The 20,859-nt window shown below is 37.3% G+C and overlaps 1 protein-coding gene across 2 annotated transcripts; it reads right to left on the bottom strand.

The window, feature by feature from the left end:
* Positions 1 to 5,395: 5,395 nt before the first annotated feature.
* Positions 5,396 to 19,545, bottom strand: LOC117301438 (galactosylceramide sulfotransferase-like). Of its 2 annotated transcripts, XM_033785430.1 has the most exons (5): positions 19,160 to 19,545; positions 16,455 to 16,644; positions 15,006 to 15,622; positions 13,507 to 14,172; positions 5,396 to 6,961 (listed from the first exon to the last, which is right to left on the bottom strand). In XM_033785430.1, coding segments are annotated over exons 1-5 (1,500 nt in total). In that variant the 5' UTR covers positions 19,185 to 19,545; the 3' UTR covers positions 5,396 to 6,959. The 2 variants fall into 2 exon arrangements, with proteins under 2 accessions (XP_033641321.1, XP_033641320.1); XM_033785429.1 differs by lacking the exon at positions 5,396 to 6,961 and having other exon boundaries at positions 13,321 to 14,172.
* Between the last annotated feature and the right edge of the window lie 1,314 nt (positions 19,546 to 20,859).

Raw genomic sequence — 20,859 nt, 5'->3', positions numbered from 1 at the left:
CCAAACGGTTGATGTAAGTATAATATAAGCACTATCTGTACTTCAAAATGGCCCCTATAAGAAGCCACAATAAACGGTACTCACAGTAACAGACAACGAGTGAAGCGGTTGCCAATATTATGACCAGAAAAACCCTCGTGAGCATCGTGGGTGGAACTGTCTGTCCGAGGAGCTGACGAGGTCTTGGAGATAAGTGAACAGAATATCCCTGTTTTGTGCTGCTATGGTTCACCCTGCCGTCCATTAATGCCCCGCCCGGTCTTCCTTTTCCAACTTGGTCAAGAGTTTAAAAACTTCGGCAACAACGAAGGCACATGTACTTTAGTCCGTTTTCAGAGGGTATTGCCCGTAGTAGCTTCCTGGGAGGATCTCAACTTCAACGTAGTCGTTGCTGAACGGTCGGAAAGCTGTACCCACTGATCTCTTTTACCGGTTCCTATGTTAACTCGTCCCCCCAAAAGTCAACTCGTCCACTAAGCCGCCGTGTTTCACAAGTCGGCTTTGTGTAGTGACGAAGGTGCTAGGGCCGATACCCCACAGGGAGGCAACCAAAGGCGACTGTCTCCAACATGCCACTTCAGCATTGCCTTGGTGCCCTTGAAATGCCCTAGTAGAAATGAATTCAATTTCCTCTTAGGGTACTCTTTCACCAGGGAGACGATGCCTTTGTGCCCTTGCCCTTTCAAAAACGAAGCATACAGGATTGACACTTGAGAAAATAGAATTAACTGTTGCAAACAACTTGCCAACCAAATGGACCGAGAGTATAAATGCAAAAAATAGTTAATGGCCTGACGTTTCGACCCTAGCAGAGTCTTTCTCGAAGGCTAAATTACAACGCAACAAACATGAACAGGTAACTAAGTGAAACATAAGCAGTGAAGTGGAAATACATGAATGGGGTTAGAAAGCATACAGAAAGCAGGGGGTAAACAATGAATAGGGGGACAAAAAAGGGGGGGTGAAGGGAAGGGGCTGGCTTGACCACAAGCAAGAATATGGAAACACAAAGGACAACATCAAGGGTGGTGAGGTTGGGTAAAAAGTAATTTATTAGTGAATGAGGCTCAGGCTAAAAGGCTATGGGGAAAAAAAGGAGACGGCAAAACAAAAGGTTTATTAGTCGTTTCCTTCTTGGATGTTCAGACCATGGGGTTGAATGGTCTGGAGGCGTCTAATCCAGAGTTTCTCCCTACTCAAACGCACAGTCTCTCTGTGGTTGCCTAGTGCCTCTATGCCCTGTAAGATCATGTCAGAAATGGAGTGATTAGGAAGATTGAAGTGATGACCTACAGGTGTATCTAGCTTTTGCGTCTTGACTGTAGATCTGTGGCCGTAGAAACGCCTCTTGAGTGTAGTTCTTGTTTCACCTATATATTGAACACCACAGACTCTGCAAGATATGAGATAAATGAGATTAGTGGTGGTGCAGGTGACATGACCCCTTGTCTTATGGGTGGTACCGCCGGTGTTACACTTATAAGTTATTTGCATGTAAATTATTTTCTTATTTGCAAGATCATACTTATTGCATGCTTATTGTTTGTGTCCAAGAAATCTATAGACGTCAAGGACCATCTTTATTGTTTTACTTGACAACGTTTGCCTTTTCTCTCAAAATGAATTTCCTCTCTTGTTTGAATGAGTATCTTGCAGAATATCAATGATTCAGAGCAATGAACTCAGACTTTTGCAAAGTTTAATGTTTTTTAAATTATGTTTTTCTTTCAGCAAATAATGCTATGGCTCTGAAAAGAAATACTTTTTTTTTAATTCTTTTTTTTTTAATAAACCAAACCCAGAGTTTGAAAAGAAAATGTTTAAAAAATGGAGTAAAGTTTAATATTGTTACAAGTGAGTTTCCACTCGGGTTTACTAGGGTACGAGTTTACCTGGGTCCGAGTTGACTTGGGCCCGAGTTGTAACATATTATTTTCCACGAAGGTGGGGCTTAAGTCGCGATTGTCGTGAAAGCATTGATGGGCGTATGTTCATCAATACTATTATCTATTATGCCTTTGCAAGGAAGCGTTACGCGGCAGTGAACATTGAGAATAACACTGCAGGACTTCTAGTCGGTCTCAATTCAATTCTAATCGATTCAACAATGGGTGTACCCCATCTTAAGAAACTGGCGATGTTAAGCATGGCGTCTATCCTCCATGATATTGTAGCATGGAGGAATGAAAGGTAAACAAGGACATTGTCTGCGGACCCGATAGGCCTTGAAACATTGTCTGCGGACACGATTTTATAGGTGCATCCATCTTGTGCTGTTGTAAAGTACATTGTCTCCGGACACCTGTAGCACCTATGGGTGCACCCCATAGCAGAAAACGGAGCGTCAGGATTATTATTATTGTATACCCTAAAATTCTATAATATACAAATTTGGAGAGCCCCAAAGGCGGTTCCGTGAAGAAGAAAAAATTGCAAATTTGTGACCCTGGGTTGTTGACTTCCAACTTCTGTATTTCGGATGACACGTCGGACACTTTCGGAACATATTTTTTTTCCACAGATTTACAAATAGCTTACAGGGTTTACAGGAAGGTAACGGTGAAAGACTTCTCTTGAAATATTATTCCATGAAATGATGTACTTTTTGAGAAAACATTAAAACAATATCAATTCTCGATATCGAGAATTACGGATTTATTTTAAACACATGTCATAACACGGCGAAACGTGCGTAAACATGGTTGGTTTTGTTTTCTCCCGACTCCGATGACCAACAAATTGAGGCTTAATTTTCACAGGTTACCTATTTTTATATAAAAGTTGTGATACACGAAGTATGGGCCTTGGACAACACTGTTAACCGAAAGTGTCCAATGGCTTTAAAAAAAACCTATTTGCTGCGAGGTGTAGACATCTTTCAAGATCTTTCAGATTAAATTACGTTCAAGATTGATGCTCGGACGGTTGGACAAATACACTGATTGGGTATTAATTTGGCTTCGGGGTGATTTTCCGTGTTTTTTTTTTATATTTTGCACTGCACTGCTAGAAGTATTTTTGTCGGGGTGGGGGGGGGGCTCCAATCATGCTGAGATTTTACTCCAGCAACTTCAGGAAATCCTTATTCCCTATTAGTACAGAGTTAGTCGCAGAGCAATCTGAACGTCTTCAAGAAGAAAATAATCTTGTTTACAGATCACAGTGAGATTTTACCAGCAGCTTCAGAAGCCCACATTTTTTTTGTTTATAACAGATTTAACCTCAGAGCAATTTGAGCGGTTTTGATCGTCTCGAGTCCGATCACCGACGTCGACGGTAGGAGGGGCGAGGGGTAGAACTTAATTTCAAAGGCACTGGATACTATAAAGTAATTGCTCATCAAAATAATTGTTAGCATAACAACTTGTTGAGAGATGTTGGTAGTATAAACATTGTAAGAAACGGCTCCCTACTTAACGTCTTCGAGGTAATTTCTCAATAAAATAATTAGCTGTTCCGATCCAGTCGGAACAGCTATTGTTTTCGTCGAGATTATTTTTTATTATTTTTATCATTATTAGCTGTTCCGATCCAGTCGGAACAGCTATTGTTTTCGTCGATATTTTTATTATTTTTATTAGCTGTTCCGATCCAGTCGGAACAGCTATTGTTTTCGTCGAGATTTTTATTATTTTTATTATTATTAGCTGTTCCGATCCAGTCGGAACAGGTATTGTTTTCGTCGAGATTTTTATTATTATTATTAGCTGTTCCGATCCAGTCGGAACAGCTATTGTTTTCGTCGAGATTTTTATTATTTGTATTATTAGCTGTTCCGACCTACCGTCGGAACAGGTGTTGTTTTCGTCGAGATTTTTATTATTAGCTGTTCCGACCTACCGTCGGAACAGGTATTGTTTTCGTGAAGATTTTTATTAGCTGTTCCGACCTACCGTCGGAACAGGTATTGTTTTCGTCGAGATTTTTATTAGGTGTTCGCGCATTTCAGCACGAACACCTATTGTTATTGCTCCATCTTCCTTCTTCTTCACCGTCAACTCTTCTCTACAGCATAACTCAAGATTCAAGCCAAACTGAACCTTGAAACTCATCAGGCAATTGAACCTCAATACGAAGACGGCACAGTTTTCATTACGTCATGATGACGTCATTAGGTGTCAAATTACAAGGTTTTTAAAGTTGAAAAGGGACCATTTTCGTTTTGCTGTATCTCAACGAATATGAAAGCTATAATGTTCAAAGTTTTCGCATCTGATAGACCAAGACCAGGGCAACATTTAAAAAGTTAACGCCAAAATCGTACGACCTTAGCATCCGGGTCGTTACCCTGGGTCGAAGTTCGCGTTCGGTTTTTCCCTTCAAAAAACAACTTTCGAGCTTATCTACGGAAAAACTCAAGATTGAGATTGAATGGAAAATTGAAACTCATCAGAAAGTTGAACCTCAGTATCAAGTCAACACAGACCTAATGACGTCATGATGACGTCATCGGGCATCGAATTACAATAAGTCAGAGTTTAATATTTGTAAAAATCACGGCCACGACCACAGACGACTTCCGCAAAGTGTGAATAGCGCCCCCAAGCATGGAATTGGAACAACACATGCAGCGTGCGTTGAAGAGAACACTTAAGCTAGTCCATCACAGAGCAACCATTTCATAAGGGAGTCTCAACCTTTCAGAAAGACTAAATAACTTCTGATCAAACCTCAAAAAATTATTCTTAGGTGAAAAATTAAAATCCAATTCTGAAAGACGGCTGAAACATCTTTTTGTATCTATTGCTTTCCATGTTGACAGTTGCTTCTAAAATTTATCAATCAATTTTATTTCATTAAAATGTATGAACGGAATGAACACATACAAATGACAATAGTTTTAGATTGGTTGATTCTTGAGTGTAGAAGATGAACCTTTATTACAACCGTTTATGTCATTACATTATACAAGCAATTTAGAAAAGTATACTCAGCTTAACAATTCAGAAGACATTATCTGTAAAACAAATTGCTCTTCTTTGATTTTTGTAATGTGTGAATGGTTGATTCTTTGAATCTTAAAACACACTATCTTTCAAAGTAAAGTCAACAATCCAAGTATGATATACACATCCTATTAAACCTTAAAGGCAGTGGACACTATTGGTAATTACTCAAAATAATTGTTAGCATAAAAACTCACTTGGTAATGAGCAATAGAGAGCTGTTGATAGTATAAAACATTGTGAGAAACGGCTCCCTCTGAAGTGACGTAGTTTTTGAGAAAGAAGTTATTTGAAACGAATTTGATTTCAAGACCTCAGAAGTCCCGAAATCAAGCATCTGAAAGCACACAACTTTGTGTGACAAGGGTGTTTTTTCTTCTATTATTATCTCGCAACTTCAACGACCAATTCAGTTCAAATTTTCACAGGTTTGTTATTTTGTTCATATGTTGAGATACACAAAGTGAGAAGACTGGTCTTTGACAATTACCAATAGTGTCCAGTGGCTTTAACCTTTTTTTGTACTTGCAAATTTGTTAACCAATACTTGGCTACTTTTCTGTAGCAATGCTAGGGAAATAAACATTCAAGTGTTAATTGTATGAAATGTTAACATTGTGTTTTTTAATACTTTGAACACCACAAATTATGCATTCAAGAAAGTTTACTCATAATGTTCAGTTTAAACTGAAAGCAATATGACTGTGCTTTGACACACGATTTTTCTATTAAAGACAAGTAACACTTTCATCCATTGTTCAGGTACATCCAATACTTATTATAAAATCCTCATGGTCCAGTAAAGTCAAGAAACATTTGTCATCATAGACCTACAGGTATTCCGTGTGAAAGAATTCAGTTACTTATCAGATCAGAAACCATTAATAAAATGACCCATACATATTATTTTTTAAAGTAGTCAGCCTATATATCTACACTTATAAAGTTACATGTATAAACAGTTAACATTTATATAATTATAGCATAATTCTAGCACTGAAAATGGTTGGTTTATCTATACAAAAACTTTAAGTCTGTTATGTAGTAATATAGCATAGATATATATTCATAACTGGATAACTAGCATGTCAAAAGACATCATATAGCGCGATGTACAGGTACACTATATGCTATGCAGTCCAATTATTGGTAACAAGATTCAGGCGTGATATTAAGCCCATCAACATAAGAGGGAATGTTATTAAGTACAAGGTCTGACCTTTGTACATGTAAATTCATATCAGGTTTCAAGGACATTTCATACTATTTAACAGACTGTTAATGAGTTTTGCTGATTTTACGAGGACAAACAAATCAGAATTCCCACTGTTATAGAAAGAAAAGCACATACGTAAAGTAGTTCTAAATGTTGATGTTAGAATTCAAAACAAAGAATAGTATGCATGAAGTGTTTGGTGTTCATGTTAAATGTACATAAACAATTATTCACATTTTTCTTCTTCGAAGTCATGAGAAAACAGTGGGGAAAAACCCTTATGTGTTTTAACCTATTTTCAAACATCGGAATTTATCCTGCAGGATAAAGGCTCGTATTTTATTCATTTCCAAAAAAACTATGGCATATCAAGCAAAACTATTTCAAGGGAAGTTTTCTGCCATGACCATCTTGATACCATAAGTTATGTGCAAATCTGTGAGCATTTATATGTTCATTCATAACAATGTTGTACACACCCTTTAAACTGCACAAACTAATGCTTCATGACTATGCAATGTTCCATCTGTAGTTTATACACACATACATACATGTACACACATACAAAAATACAGGTGTGTACTCTGGGAGCTATTGGTTGCTAGCAGTTCAGTGTTGGGTTGAAAGTTTGTAATGTTCATGTTTAACTCCAAAAAGACTTGGTTGTCCACACAAAAGTAGCTAGTGTTGGTCTATGGATTATAGTGAGAGACTCGTTCAGTTCTAGGAGTAATCCACATGACATTGATTATCCACCCCAGGAGCTGGTTGTTGACGACTATTGAAGCTTAACATATTCCTGTTAAGCAAAGACACAAAATAAAAGTAAATGAAAGTTGGAACATGTTATTGGGGTTTTAGATAATGGTCTGAAAACTTAAGTCAACACATTTTTACACAAAACATAAAATTTACAGTATATGCAAATGTTGTGAACATGTTGTGAATATAACATCTGCATACTACATTAGTTTCAAGTGAACATGTTTAGCATGGCATTGTAAGATATGTAATTGGGGAATAAGTTACAAAAATTATACTGCTGACAATTGGAAATAATTTTTGCTTGGATTTAATCTAAAGTCTTAATTCCTAAATGGAAAACTGAACTATTCCTGTATTCAGTGAAGAGACACAAATTTGATGTCAATGAATGAATGAATGCACTTCATTCAACCACTGATTCTACACAATTCAATAAGTACTTCTTTGTACACATTTGGCAGTGACAATGCCAAAGGGAAAACTTATAAAAAGGTTTAAAGGCTACAAATTATAACAGAAGGCCTCAAAATATATGTGTTGGACAAGGTTTGACCCAACTTTAAGAACCTTTTAACACTACAGCATTGGACAAGGGTTGACCCAACTTTAGGAACCTTTTAACATAACAAAGTTTCAATCTGAAATTGAATTGTGTACAGTGTTTCATCAATGTCCAAACCAAACTTGTTCATAGGGTGGGTGTTTTGGGAGCTCTTTACAAATGTAAAGAATTACATATGCAGCCAAAAATCTCTAATTGATGATCAAGCCTTGTGGTCTGGTTGCTGGTGTCAATACCAAATCTAGTGTTTCTAACCTCTAGAAAGTAAGTTCAACTCCCAGTCTTGAAAAATGTGTTCTTAAAGCAAGACAATTAAACCATTATTGCTTTGTTCTTCAGATCAGACAAAAGGCTCTGTGTGTTAAGTTATGTGTGAAAATAATTTAGTTACACTTAATCAGCCCATACCATACACATGTCAAGTTGTATTATTGTTTTGTTTCCAAAAAGTTTATTGTTCAACAATGATTGACCACATTAAAGTAAATTAACCACATACACTTTGAACAATTAGATTGAAAACAGATTAATCATGGTAGAAACATAGGTGCTTGAGAGTTGATTGCATTTGAAGTTCAAAGAGATTTTGGTCCTTAAGTTTCAATAAAGGAGAACAGTCATTTTAGTGCTGTATTTTCTCCCCATGCAGTTTCCTATAGCTCAATCAAAACACCACTTTTAATTTCTTAAGTACAATAATTTATCAATAATACTGAAACTTGAATAAATCAAAAGACAAACAAATGACATTCCTGACTATTCCTTTCCTCATTCCAGTTTGTGTACTTCAATTTTACAGTCTATTCAGACCAGGATGTTGAAAATAAAATAAATAATGTAATATTCTCAATGAAACTTCTCCAGCAATTTTGAACACAAGTGAAGCCTAACCATAAGCGCAACCATATTTCACTCTTAATAAAAACAACCTTTTGGACAAGGATGAATTACTAAACTTGCGTAGCTGTTTTGTCATGTATACAATTTGGTCATAAAACAATCGTGTATACATGTTGGTTTTTTAGGTGTTCAGAAAGTTGAACCTCAATATGAAGACGACACAGTTTTCATTACGTCATGATGACGTCATCAAGTGTCGAATTACAAGGTTTTTAAAGTTGAACAATAACCTTTTGCTTTTTGCTGTATCTCAGCGAATATGAAAGCTATGATGTTTAAAGTTTGTGCATCTGATAGACCAAGACTGGGGCAACATTTGAAAAGTAAACGCCAAAATCGTACGACCTTAGCATCCGGGTCGTTACCCTGGGTCGAAGTTCACCTTCGGGTTTTTTTTCGTCAAAAGACAACTTTCGAGCTTTTCTACGGAATAACTTAAGATTGAGATTGAATGGAATATTGAAACTCAAGAGATAGTTGAACCTCAGTATCAAGACAACACATACTTAATTACGTCATTATGACGTCATCGGGAATTGAATTACGTTAGATCAAAGTTTAATATTTGTAAAAATCACAACTCAAAAACTATGATTCGGATTTTGACAATCTACACACCATCGGATAGATCATTAAAAGTTGGACAAATGCTTTACAGAACACGTAAAATATTTTTAATACTTCTAGTGCAAAACGGAAGTTGAAAATTTCATAAAATCTTATCGTATTCATGTTTTTAAAACTATTGATCATTTCAACGTAATTTTTGTTTCAGATTGTAAAACAGCAATCCCGCTCAATCTTTTGCACAGAAATAACAAAATTTGGACCTTTACATCAGTCGAAAAGGGACGTCAATGCACCTGTTGACCCACGCATTTACCCCATGTTGATCAACAACGCACGCTATGTACGCTAAGCAGTGCATGCAAGCGCCGAGTTTTTGGGGGAATTCCCAAAAGTGCTCTCTTTAGTCTAGCGAAAAAGGGCGCTGTAACGTTTTTAGTATCATCGAGCGCTGAGTGAATCGCGGTGAATCACAATAGTTGAGTAATAATGAACAACGTCTCGCACCAAAACTACAAGTAGGAATACATTTGCATTGATGTTAAAAGATACATTATACACCTTCAGATAGTCCATCACATAATTATAAAATGCTTACAAGTCATACATCAGCTGAAAGGTTTTAATGAACTAGTCAGGATCTACACAAATGAAATCAGTTTAAACTTGGCTTCTTGTTCAAACCAGAGGTTGAAAATAATTGGTCACAGAAAAATAATTTCACAACCACACATTTGATTTTTTATATATTTATACGTCATTGGGTAGGTATGTAACAACTTAAGAAACGATACACAACATTGACTATTAAACCTTGACCTCCAGTTAAACACGAAGATGCAGTTAATTATTTGAGAAAATATTACTCCGGAACCAGAAATTAGTTGTTTATTATCTGAACGTCGTCAGATAAGGCTTTGAAAAACATTACTATCGCTATAATTTGTGACCTGAAAAAAATTGTCTTCCGGTTCAAACCGGATGTTTAAATTTTATATTTGAAAAAAATCATAACATCTGAACCATACATTGGATTTTTCAATCTATGCATCATCTGAAAGGTATTAATAGACTTATCAAGTGCTATACAAATGCGACCCTGTTTGACCTTGACTTCCAGTTAAAGTTGGAAATTGATATATAATGTTTGAAAAATAAAAAAATCCTAAACCACATGATTTGATTTTTATCATCTATACGTCAAAAGATAGAACTCAAAAGACATCACTAACGCTACCAAGTGTGACCTCATTTGACAATACCTTCCGGTTCAAAACGGAAGTTGAAACTTTATATTTAAACAAATCATAACTTCTAAACCAAATATTTGATTTTTACAACCCATCCATCATTTAAAAGGTCTTAAAAAACTTATCACGCGCTACATAAAAAGTAACCCCTATTTGACCTTTTCTCCAATGCAAACCGGAAGTTGGTGTTTAATTTGTAAAAAAAATCATAACTCCTTAACCAGTCATTGGATTGATGAGGTAAAATGTTGTCACCAATTCATTCACTCACTCACCCCAAACACCTTGTTTTTGTAGTAAACAAAAACTGTACATGTACCTCTAGTTATTTTTATTATTATTATTATTCTTTGTTTCCGCCTAAAACCCCATTGCGTTTGTACAGCATTTTTTTCAGGCTCCGTCTCCTAAAGTATAAGGATAAAATAGTTAAATCATATATCAAATTGAAGCTTAGAACATAAGCTTTACTCTAATAAAAAAGTGTTAACATTCTTAATTAATTAACCACGTGGTCTTCATTTGAATTTTTAATTTGTAAACTTGATGCAGTCACTTTCATGTTATTGTGAAACATTATCTTCGGTAATACAACACAGTATGTACCTCGATGAGTTGTTGACTTCTTGAGAGGAGTCTATACTATTTTGTTTCCTACCTGCGTTCTGGACACATTACTCTGTACACGCACAACGTACGGAGGTTTAGGATTTTCGTTAGAACGTGCGTTAAATTTGTCCTTGTTTTTCTAACCGCGTTCTGGACCAATTACTCTGTGCATGGGTTTTCGTTAAAACGAACGTGCGTAATTAGATAGGGGTTTTTGACGACATCGACGTCGTCGTCAAAAACCCCCTTAAGGCATCTAATACTACATTTCAACCCTACTTAATAATTATAGGCGTCAGCAGTTCATATTTAGTGACAATGGTCGCAAAATCATGAAACGAGAATTATTTCGCTGAATCATAATCCCCTCTGTTGATGCACACATGTAAAAACCCACCATTTTTACATCGTGCCCTTCTAGCCTAGTGGTCATCAGTCGCGACTACACATTTGATAGTTGCGAGTTCGAATCTCCGTCCGAATGTTTTTATTTTTTTATCGCCCAAAACTAAACATACATTTCTGTTTGTAATATTTAAGTTTGATTCTTATCTTCATATCGATAGTGTTGTCTTTTCTTTTTCTCAATGGTAAGCCCAACATAACCTGTGTGCATGCATGACATGATGATGTTTAAGAACACAGTAAGCGAAAAATGGTGATCATAAGCGCAGAGTTTGGTGGTTAAGAGTTCTGTGAAATCAACTTGTACTAGATCAAACATCAAACCACGGACCATTTTTTTTTTAAATTCGTAATTAATTAACCACGTGACCCATATTTGCATATTTAATTGGGAAATCTTTGTAGCACCATATCTCAAGAAGTACACGGCCGTTTAACAGACTGTTTGTAGATAAAGACTCCATGGGGATTGGAGTAACTGATTCTAATAAGAGATGTTTTAGTCCATTAAAATCAATCAAAGTACGTCTATAATTAACAGTTAATTAAAAACCTTGGCATCATGGGTACAACGTAGTACCTCATAAACTCGATGCAGTCACTTTCAACGCATTGCAATAGCTTCTCCACGGTTAATGCAATACAAAATTGAGATTTTGCAAAAGGCATTGCATTGGGGTAAGTTGCATACCATCGTGTACCTTATGAAATTTATTAGTACGAAAAATACAATTTTAAGACTGTGACGTCATAGCCTAGTGGTCATCAGTCGCGACTACACATCTGAGAATTGCGAGTTCGAATCTCCGTCCGAAATCAATATTTTTGTATCCCCCAAAACTAAAAATATATTTCTTTTTGTAATATTTAAGTTTGATTCTTATCTTTATATCGATAGTGTTGCCTTTTCTTTTTCTCAAATGTTAGCCCAACATAACCTGTGTGCATGCATGACACGATGTTTAAAAACACAGTAAGCGAAAAATGGTGATCATAAGCGCAGAATTTGGTGGTGAAGAGTTCTGTGAAATCAACTTGTACTAGATCAAACATCAAACCACTGACCCCAAAAAAAAAAATCGTAATTAATTAACCACGTGACCCATATTTGCATATTTAATTGTACAAGGGGACAAAGTTGTTGGAACTTCCTGTTGATGCTGACATCATGAGAACATCAGCATAAGTATTGGAATTGCACTACCTATTGAACCACTTGGAGTGTTCAAGGAGTCCACGTCAGAGTCCAACTCTGATTGAAAAAATCAATTCAGGCATCATCTTCAATTTAATTTTATGCACCAAGCAAACTTATAAATTTTCTGATTTTATTTCAAAGGGTAACATAAATGGCTGTTAGCAAACGGTTTCCAACAAAAAGTACATGGTGTACGTGCACAATACTCTTACTGGCCTCAAGCATTTACCTCTAGATAATAAATCAAGCATTCAGTTCAAAATGATAAAAGTTTGTTATTGCCACATTATTCAGCGAACCATGAATCATACACAGCTACTATTCACAAGAAAATCTATGTGTGGAGGGTAACAGACAGCACACAATGGAACCGGAGTTTAACAATGACAATACCAAAAGTGCAATCGTCAGCCGTTGAAGTTTATTATACATGGGGCTGATGGTGATGTAAATGGGTCACAATGTTAACAATAAATAACATTTTCGAATAAATAATGTTATGGGATCAATGAAAAAGGGCACGACGGCCAAGTGGCCGTAAGGTACGTGATTTTTAAAAGGGCTTCACGGCAATTGGCTGGGGCATCACGGCAATGGCCGCTGGTGGCCGCTGGTGGCCGCTGGTGGCCGCTGCAGAGGTCGAGGCCTGCGACATAAGTGAGAAGATGATGTTATTTTGAAAGCTTTTATTTGATTAATGAGCAAAAAGAGGTCCACTTTGAAGTTTTGGCAGGGAAGCACGCCTGGTTTTCGGTTTTCCCATAGAGTGCCCAGGGTTTACCTGTATTTTTGGGGGTGACGGGCCAATATTTTATGTCACTCTTTAGTCAGCTTTTGCACTTGCCCATTATTCATATTAAATAGGAATGCTTTTAAAACACCGAACTAGCCAGATAGCCAAATGGAGAGAATTTTCACCTGTCCTAATGTGCTCTAATAGCCATTTTGCTAGTGGACCACTGTTAAGGGAGAACACTGACACCACAACCCTTCCTAATTGGCACCTTCTATCTTCTTAGGTCGACGCATGTTCATCTTATGCCTTAGGGATGTCAAGTAGCTGTAAGCAGAATACGTTATTGTCTTACAAGTTATATCTTGAGCAGCTTCCGGTCTCAGGATATATCTCTCAATAATTGTATTTCTTCCCATTTCAGATACTTTTCCCTTGACGCAACGTTGACTGAGCTTCTCATTCCGACGATCAAGCTCAGCGACATCGGCAGCCATGCGATCCACCCCATACTGTCGGATCTTGTTCCAGAGCGTGGTGTTGAAATGGCGGTAGAGACGGACGTCCCCGTCCAGCCAGTTCAGAAGATTGTTGGTTGTTGCATTTGAAAGCTGCCCAATGAGCATACTGCTGCGAGCGTTGCTAGTAAAGTAGGTGATGTCATCGAAATACCAGCACATCATCTCTTTAAGTAGTATCAGGGACTCCTTAAGATACTCAACGATCAGGACCAAGTCAAACGCATCATCGATGTAAGAGATCCAGTTCTGAACCTTCACAGGGTCATTCATGGCTTGAATGTCCAATCCAAGATCATACAGCATCGGGTTGAGGCTGCTATGACGAGGGTTTCTCTCCTTGTCATAATTGTAGAAGCTCTTCGGAGAAGCTGCGAAAATTTCTAGGGGGCACTTCATCCGACGTTCCATTTTGAAGAAGCTGTAGGTACTTTCAAATTGCTTTGGTGGGTAGCGGAGGATTGTAATGAACTTGGCGCCTGGGGCCATTATTTTCCTCATGTCTAAAAATATGAAAAATAAACAAAATAATAAAACCAGCTCTTATATAGCGCAATTCCAAAAAAAATTATCAAGGCGTTTTAAACACAAACAATAGCAATTATAATACACTAAAATAAATTTATACGCTTTAAAGGTTTAATTGTCCATGACGTTTCCAACTTCTTGTGGTTAACCTTTTTAATAGTGTGAACTTAAAGACACTGGACACAATTGGTAATTGTCAAAGACCAGTCTTCTCACTTTGTGTATCTCAACATATGCATAAAATAACAATCCTGTGAAAAATTGAGCTCAATTGGTCATCGAAGTTGCGAGATATGAATGAAATCAAAAACACCCTTGTCACTCGAAGTTGTGTGCTTTCAGATGCTTGAATTCGAAACTTTAGGTCTCAAAAACTATGTCACTTCAGAGGGAGCCGTTTCTCACAATGTTATACTATCAACCTCTCCCCATTACTCATTACCAAGTAAGGTTTTGTGCTAATAAATATTTTGAGTAATTACACAGTCCACTATTTTATAGCTAACCAAATTGTTGACTCGACAAAATAGAGAGGGATATTTGTGTGGATCCTTGTTCAACTTTTAAAACATCTTTCCAACCATACTTGAATTTCACTCTTGAAGGGGCACAGCAATTTCTCTCTTGTTAGAGCACTTCTATGAGGAAGATGTAAATTTCTATGGAACTTTGCAAAGGGCACCACGGCAATTGCTGTGTGTTATTTTAAAACAAACGCTTTCAAACTTGTTCATGACCCAAAGCCCCCAATCCAAGGCAACATGTCCCTTTAAGATAAAAATACGTACTTAAAACTTTGTCAGCTTACTTTCGTTATGGAAACGTGCATGATTCGCTAGAATGTTGTACTGGCCTGTCGGTGACCGAATCGCAAACGAAGGCTTGAATTTCACTGGACTCCCCATGTAGACATCGGTCAACGGAAGGGCAAAGGTCAAATCTCGAATGTCTCCGAAGCGATACAGAACATTCTGTAGAGTGGAGCCTCCAGTCTTGTGGGTCTTCAAGAGAAGAATGTTCGTCTTCTCTTTGCAAGTGTCTTCAATTTTGACGGGGAGACTTGAAAGATTTCCTCCATCCTTAATGATATTCTTTGAGGGGTCGAGGCTCAAATTAACTGGTGGTGATTTGTTATCTTTTCTGGTTTGTGCCGAGTTTTTCCCGTTGTCTGGGTTCAATTTAACACCATGTGATTTGTTATCTATTCCAGTAAGAGGTAATGAGATATTCCCAATATCCTTTACAGTGTTCTTGTTAGTCCTGGGAATCTTGTCAGTTTCTCCATTGTTGCTCAAGTTCCTTTCTCGCTCCGCCTCGGGAAGTAAAAGCGACTCCAGATTTGACCGAACTCCTTCCATCTTGTTGATTTTGTCTTTGAGAACGGAGGCGTGCATCAACATGTAGATGGCATCTCTCCCACTCATCCTGTTGGGTGGTAAAGTTTACAAGAAAAATTCAAGTTAATATCATGTTACACGCAATTATACAGTAAACCAGTTCCCTGTCAAAAAAAAATAACCACTTTGGAACAAAATAAGATTTCACAGTACGTCTCAATGCACTTTACATCAGTGCCTTGGTCATTTGGCCTATAACATTCCTTAAATCTTTCTCAGCTCCCTCGGCAGTATACAGCCCTGAGCTGCCGTATCAACATCTACCCTCGCAGGTTCACTAGGTGGCAGCAGACTTACCAGGTAAAATACCATTCTTTACTTAGTTCTGAATATACGCACTTTACCAAGGAAAAATGGATTTACCCGGTAAGTCTGCTGCCAGCGTAGTGTTCCAAAAGTCCCCTATTCCATTTCCAGTCCAAAATCTAAAAATTAATTTGATTTTTTTTATACAGCACCATTAGGAACAAAGTTGTTTGACACAAATTGCCCATCTTCAAATCTACAAAAAACAACCCTTTCCCATGAGTTACGACTTTGTTGCACTGATACAAAGTACAAACTTGGCTAAACAGCAGTCACAGGTTGAATGGCTTCTGACTGGCACCCCAACACAAAGATTTTAACAAAATAGCCAGACGGCCAACATGAGGCTAGATAGCTCAGCTGGTAGAGGTCCCAGGTTGGACTACCACTTTCCCTTGTTCAACCAAATTTGCCCAGTCAGGGGTGTGTTTTTGGGGTAGTAACCAATATTCCCTGTTTCGGTTGATTTCGCCATTGGTAAATCAAGTCTGGCCAGTGGCGGAAACTGTAATTAGTTATGACCACCAAAACGCGCTCCAGGTTTACGTTCTTACCTTTTGTCACCAGAAAAAATCCCTGTGTTTAAGGGTAAGTACATCATGGATAGGAAGAGGAACAGCATAGCAATTAGAAGGGTACACACAAAAGCTGTTTGGATGCTCTTCATTTTGGCTGCTAGACGTTCCCTGACGTTGGCCTGAAGATCAGAAGCCTCTGGATAACAACTCAAGATAGGGTAGTTATCTAGAAAAGATAATCAGACAAGCAATGTCGCTCATCAGTTTTCCAGAAAGAGATTTGCACAAAAACACAAGAAATATTTGTTCAAGGAATCACCTAATTATTATTAGCTGTTCCGACCTACCGTCGGAACAGGTGTTGTTTTCGTCGAGATTTTTATTATTTTTAGCTGTTCCGACCTACCGTCGGAACAGGTGTTGTTTTCGTCGAGATTTTTATTATTTTTATTATTATTATTCTTTGTTTCTGCCTAAAACCCCATAGCGTTTGTACAGCGTTTTTGTTCAGGCCCCTACTCCTAAAGTATGAGGATAAAATAGTTAAATCATATATCAAATTGAAGCTTAGAACATAAGTTTTACTCTAACAAAAAAGTGTAAAAATTCTTCATTAATTAACCACGTGGTCTTCATTTGAACTTTTTAATTTGTAATTTTGATGCAGTCACTTTCATGTTATTGTGAAACATTCTCTTTGGTTATACAACACAGTATGTACCTCAATGAGTTGTTGACTTCTTGAGAGGAGTCTATACTATTTTGTTTTCTACCCGCGTTCTGGACACATTACTCTGTACACGCACAAAGTAGGGAGGTTTGGGATTTTCGTTAGAACGTGCGTTAAATTTGTCCTTGTTTTTCTAACCGCGTTCTGGACCAATTACTCTGTGCATGGGTTTTCGTTAAAACGAACGTGCGTAATTAGATAGGGGTTTTTGACGACATCGACGTCGTCGTCAAAAACCCCCTTAACGCATCTAATACTACATTTCAACCCTACTTAATAATTATAGGCGTCAGCAGTTCATATTTAGTGACAATGGTCGCAAAATCATGAAACGAGAATTATTTCGCCGGATCATAATCCCCTCTGTTGATGCACACATGTAAAAACCCACCATTTTTTACATCGTGCCCTTCTAGCCTAGTGGTCATCAGTCGCGACTACACATCTAAGAATTGCGAGTTCGAATCTCCGTCTGAAATCAATATTTTTGTATCCCCTAAAACTAAAAATATATTTCTTTTTGTAATATTTAAGTTTGATTCTTATCTTTATATCGATAGTGTTGCCTTTTTATTTTCTCAAAATGTTAGCCCAACATAACCTGTGTGCATGCATGACACGATGATGTTTAATAAAAACACAGTAAGCGAAAAATGGTGATCATAAGCGCAGAGTTTGGTGGTTAAGAGTTCTGTGAAATCAACTTGTACTAGATCAAACATCAAACCACAGACCCCCCCCCCAAAAAAAAAAAAAAAAAAATCGTAATTAATTAACCACGTGACCCATATTTGCATATTTAATTGTACAAGGGGACAAAGTTGTTGGAACTTCCTGTTGATGCTGACATCATGAGAACATCAGCATAAGTATTGGAATTGCACTACCTATTGAACCACTTGGAGTGTTCAAGGAGTCCAACACGTCAGTCTAGAGTCCAACTCTGATTGAAAAATCAATTCAGGCATCATCTTCAATTTAATTTTATGCAACAAGCAAACTTATAAATTTTCTGATTTTATTTCAAAGGGTAACATAGATGGCTGTTAGCAAACGGTTTCCAACAAAAACTACATGGTGTACGTGCACAATACTCTTACTGGCCTCAAGCATTTACCTCTAGATAATAAATCAAGCATTCAGTTCAAAATTATAAAAGTTTGTTATTGCCCCATTATTCAGCGAACCATGAATCATACACAGCTACTACTATTCACAAGAAAATCTATGTGTGGAGGGTAACAGACAGCACACAATGGAACCGGAGTTTAACAATGACAATACCAAAAACGCAATCGTCAGCCGTTGAAGTTTATTATACATGGGGCTGATGGTGATCAAAAGGATAAAAGTTTGTTATTGCCACATTATTCAGCGAACCATGAATCATACACAGCTACTATTCACAAGAAAATCTATGCGTTGAGGGTAACAGACAGCACACAATGGAACCGGAGTTTGACATTGACAATACCAAAAGTGCAATCGTCCTCGCTCCCCAACCAAGGTGACCACAAAACTTCTCTAATGGATAACAATGGTATATTTCGACATGGTTTTTTTCCCAGCAAGAGTTGTGGGGCCCAATTTCTCTAGTATTTATTTTGGGTATTTTGTTTATCTGTTTCATTTAAATATATGGTTAAGTTTTATTTTACGCTAACTGTTTTTGTGTTTGTTCTTCCTGTAATTTTGAATTGTTTTGCCGCTACATAAGATTACACCCACTAAATAGAATTGCTTACATTGCTTTCTTCGTTACAAAAAAGGGGGGAGGGGGTCCGTACTCGTTAAGGTTTGCTTTTTATGGGCCCCTCCATCCCCTACATGTGTTTTGCATTGATTTTTATTTTTTGTTTTCTATTATTGTACGATTGCATTTGCTTGTAATAAATTATTTATTACCTTCTGTGTAGACTAAGCAAGTCTCGCGCGTATTTGAACTTGCGGGACCATTATGTTCCAAACCTTATGGAGTTGAAGTAAATGTAAACACTGTCAATTTACTTACTCAAAAGTACTGATAAGATGACCATCCACTCTTCCAAGAGTCAATCGCGGCGATGGTCAAAACGTGGTAGAGCCAACCAGTGTACGAATGTAGCGCACGTACTCCAGAAATTAAGAATCAAACCGCACGAATTGCAACTTAGAATTGTTCCGCTTTTCCACAGAAAAAGGTGCCGGAATCCGTCCTCAAAATACTCGGAGCGAATATATGTAGTATACAGTGTTAGCAATGGTCAGATAGGGTTTTCCCGAATACCCTTTAATGAAACTTAACTGAAGTTATAAAACCGAAGGTGGAGCAATAGAATGATGCATGTTCATCTGTTGACTTCATAAAACAAGAGCGCGTTGCCCATGCAAAAAGCTGAAGCCATGGAAAAAGTCAACTGCTGTTGCGTGTAGCAAATGTATCATGTACATGTTTTCCGTACCAAAATAAACGGCTGTTGCATGACTAATATTAATAGCAATAAGTCACTACAGAGTTTTACGTGGTACATTTTGTTTCGTCCATTATTTTAGTTTAAGAGATAAATAATATCACAGGAAGATGACAACTGACGTTTAGGATGTCGACATACCGAGATAAATTATCACAGCAAGACGACATCCTACTTTTAGGATGTCGACATTCCGAGATAAATTATCACAGGAAGACGACATTCTTCTTTAAGAATGTCGACTGTTTGTAGTTATAAGACTCCTTGGGGATAGGAGAAAAATTTGGAAAAACCGTGACCTCAATTTGACCTCTACTTCCGGGTCAACCGGAAGTGGGACCATATCTCAAGAACTACTCAACCGATTTTCAATCAATTTTTACATCAAACCACAGACCATTTTTTTTTAAATTCATAATTAATTAACCACGTGACCCATATTTGCATATTTAATTGGGAAATCTTTGTAGCACCATATCTCAAGAAGTACACAGCCGTTTAACAGACTGTTTTGTAGATAAAGACTCCATGGGGATTGGAGTAACTGATTCTAATAAGAGATGTTTTAGTCCATTAAAATCAATCAAAGTACGTCTATAATTAACAGTTAATTAAAAACCTTGGCATCATGGGTACAACGTAGTACCTCATAAACTCGATGCAGTCACTTTCAACGCATTGCAATAGCTTCTCCACGGTTAATGCAATCGAAAATTGAGATTTTGCAAAAGGCATTGCATTGAGGTAAGTTGCATACCATCGTGTACCTTATAAAATTTATTAGTACGAAAAATACAATTTTAAGACTGTGACGTCATCACATGTTAATTTATGCTAATTAGAAGCTTTAATGAGTTTTTCTTTGCAGCACTATATCTCAAGAAGTGTACGGCCGATTTCAAAGTTTTTTTTCAGTATTAGACTCATTAGGCATACGGGAATTGCCTCGGGTAACCGTGACCCCGATTTGACCTCTACTTCCGGGTCAACCGGAAGTGGGACCAAATCTGAAGAGTTACACAACCGATTTAATTTTTTTCTTTAGTTATAGATTCCTAAGGCATTAAATTTTGTTGGGGAAAATCCGTGACCCCATTTTGACCTCTTCTTTTGGGTCAACCGGAAGTGGGACCATTTCTCAAGAACTACACAACCGATTTTCAATTTTTGTTTAGTTATAGACTTCTTAGGCATTAAATATTAACTTTGAAAACTGAGACCCCCATGTTGACCTTTATTTCCGGGTCAACCGGAAGATTAA

This window comes from Asterias rubens, chromosome 17, assembly GCF_902459465.1.
Source record: "Asterias rubens chromosome 17, eAstRub1.3, whole genome shotgun sequence".
NCBI classification, from domain to species: Eukaryota; Metazoa; Echinodermata; class Asteroidea; order Forcipulatida; family Asteriidae; genus Asterias; species Asterias rubens.
Note: the sequence above shows the minus strand (reverse complement) of the source record. Positions and strands in the feature narration are given on the sequence as shown.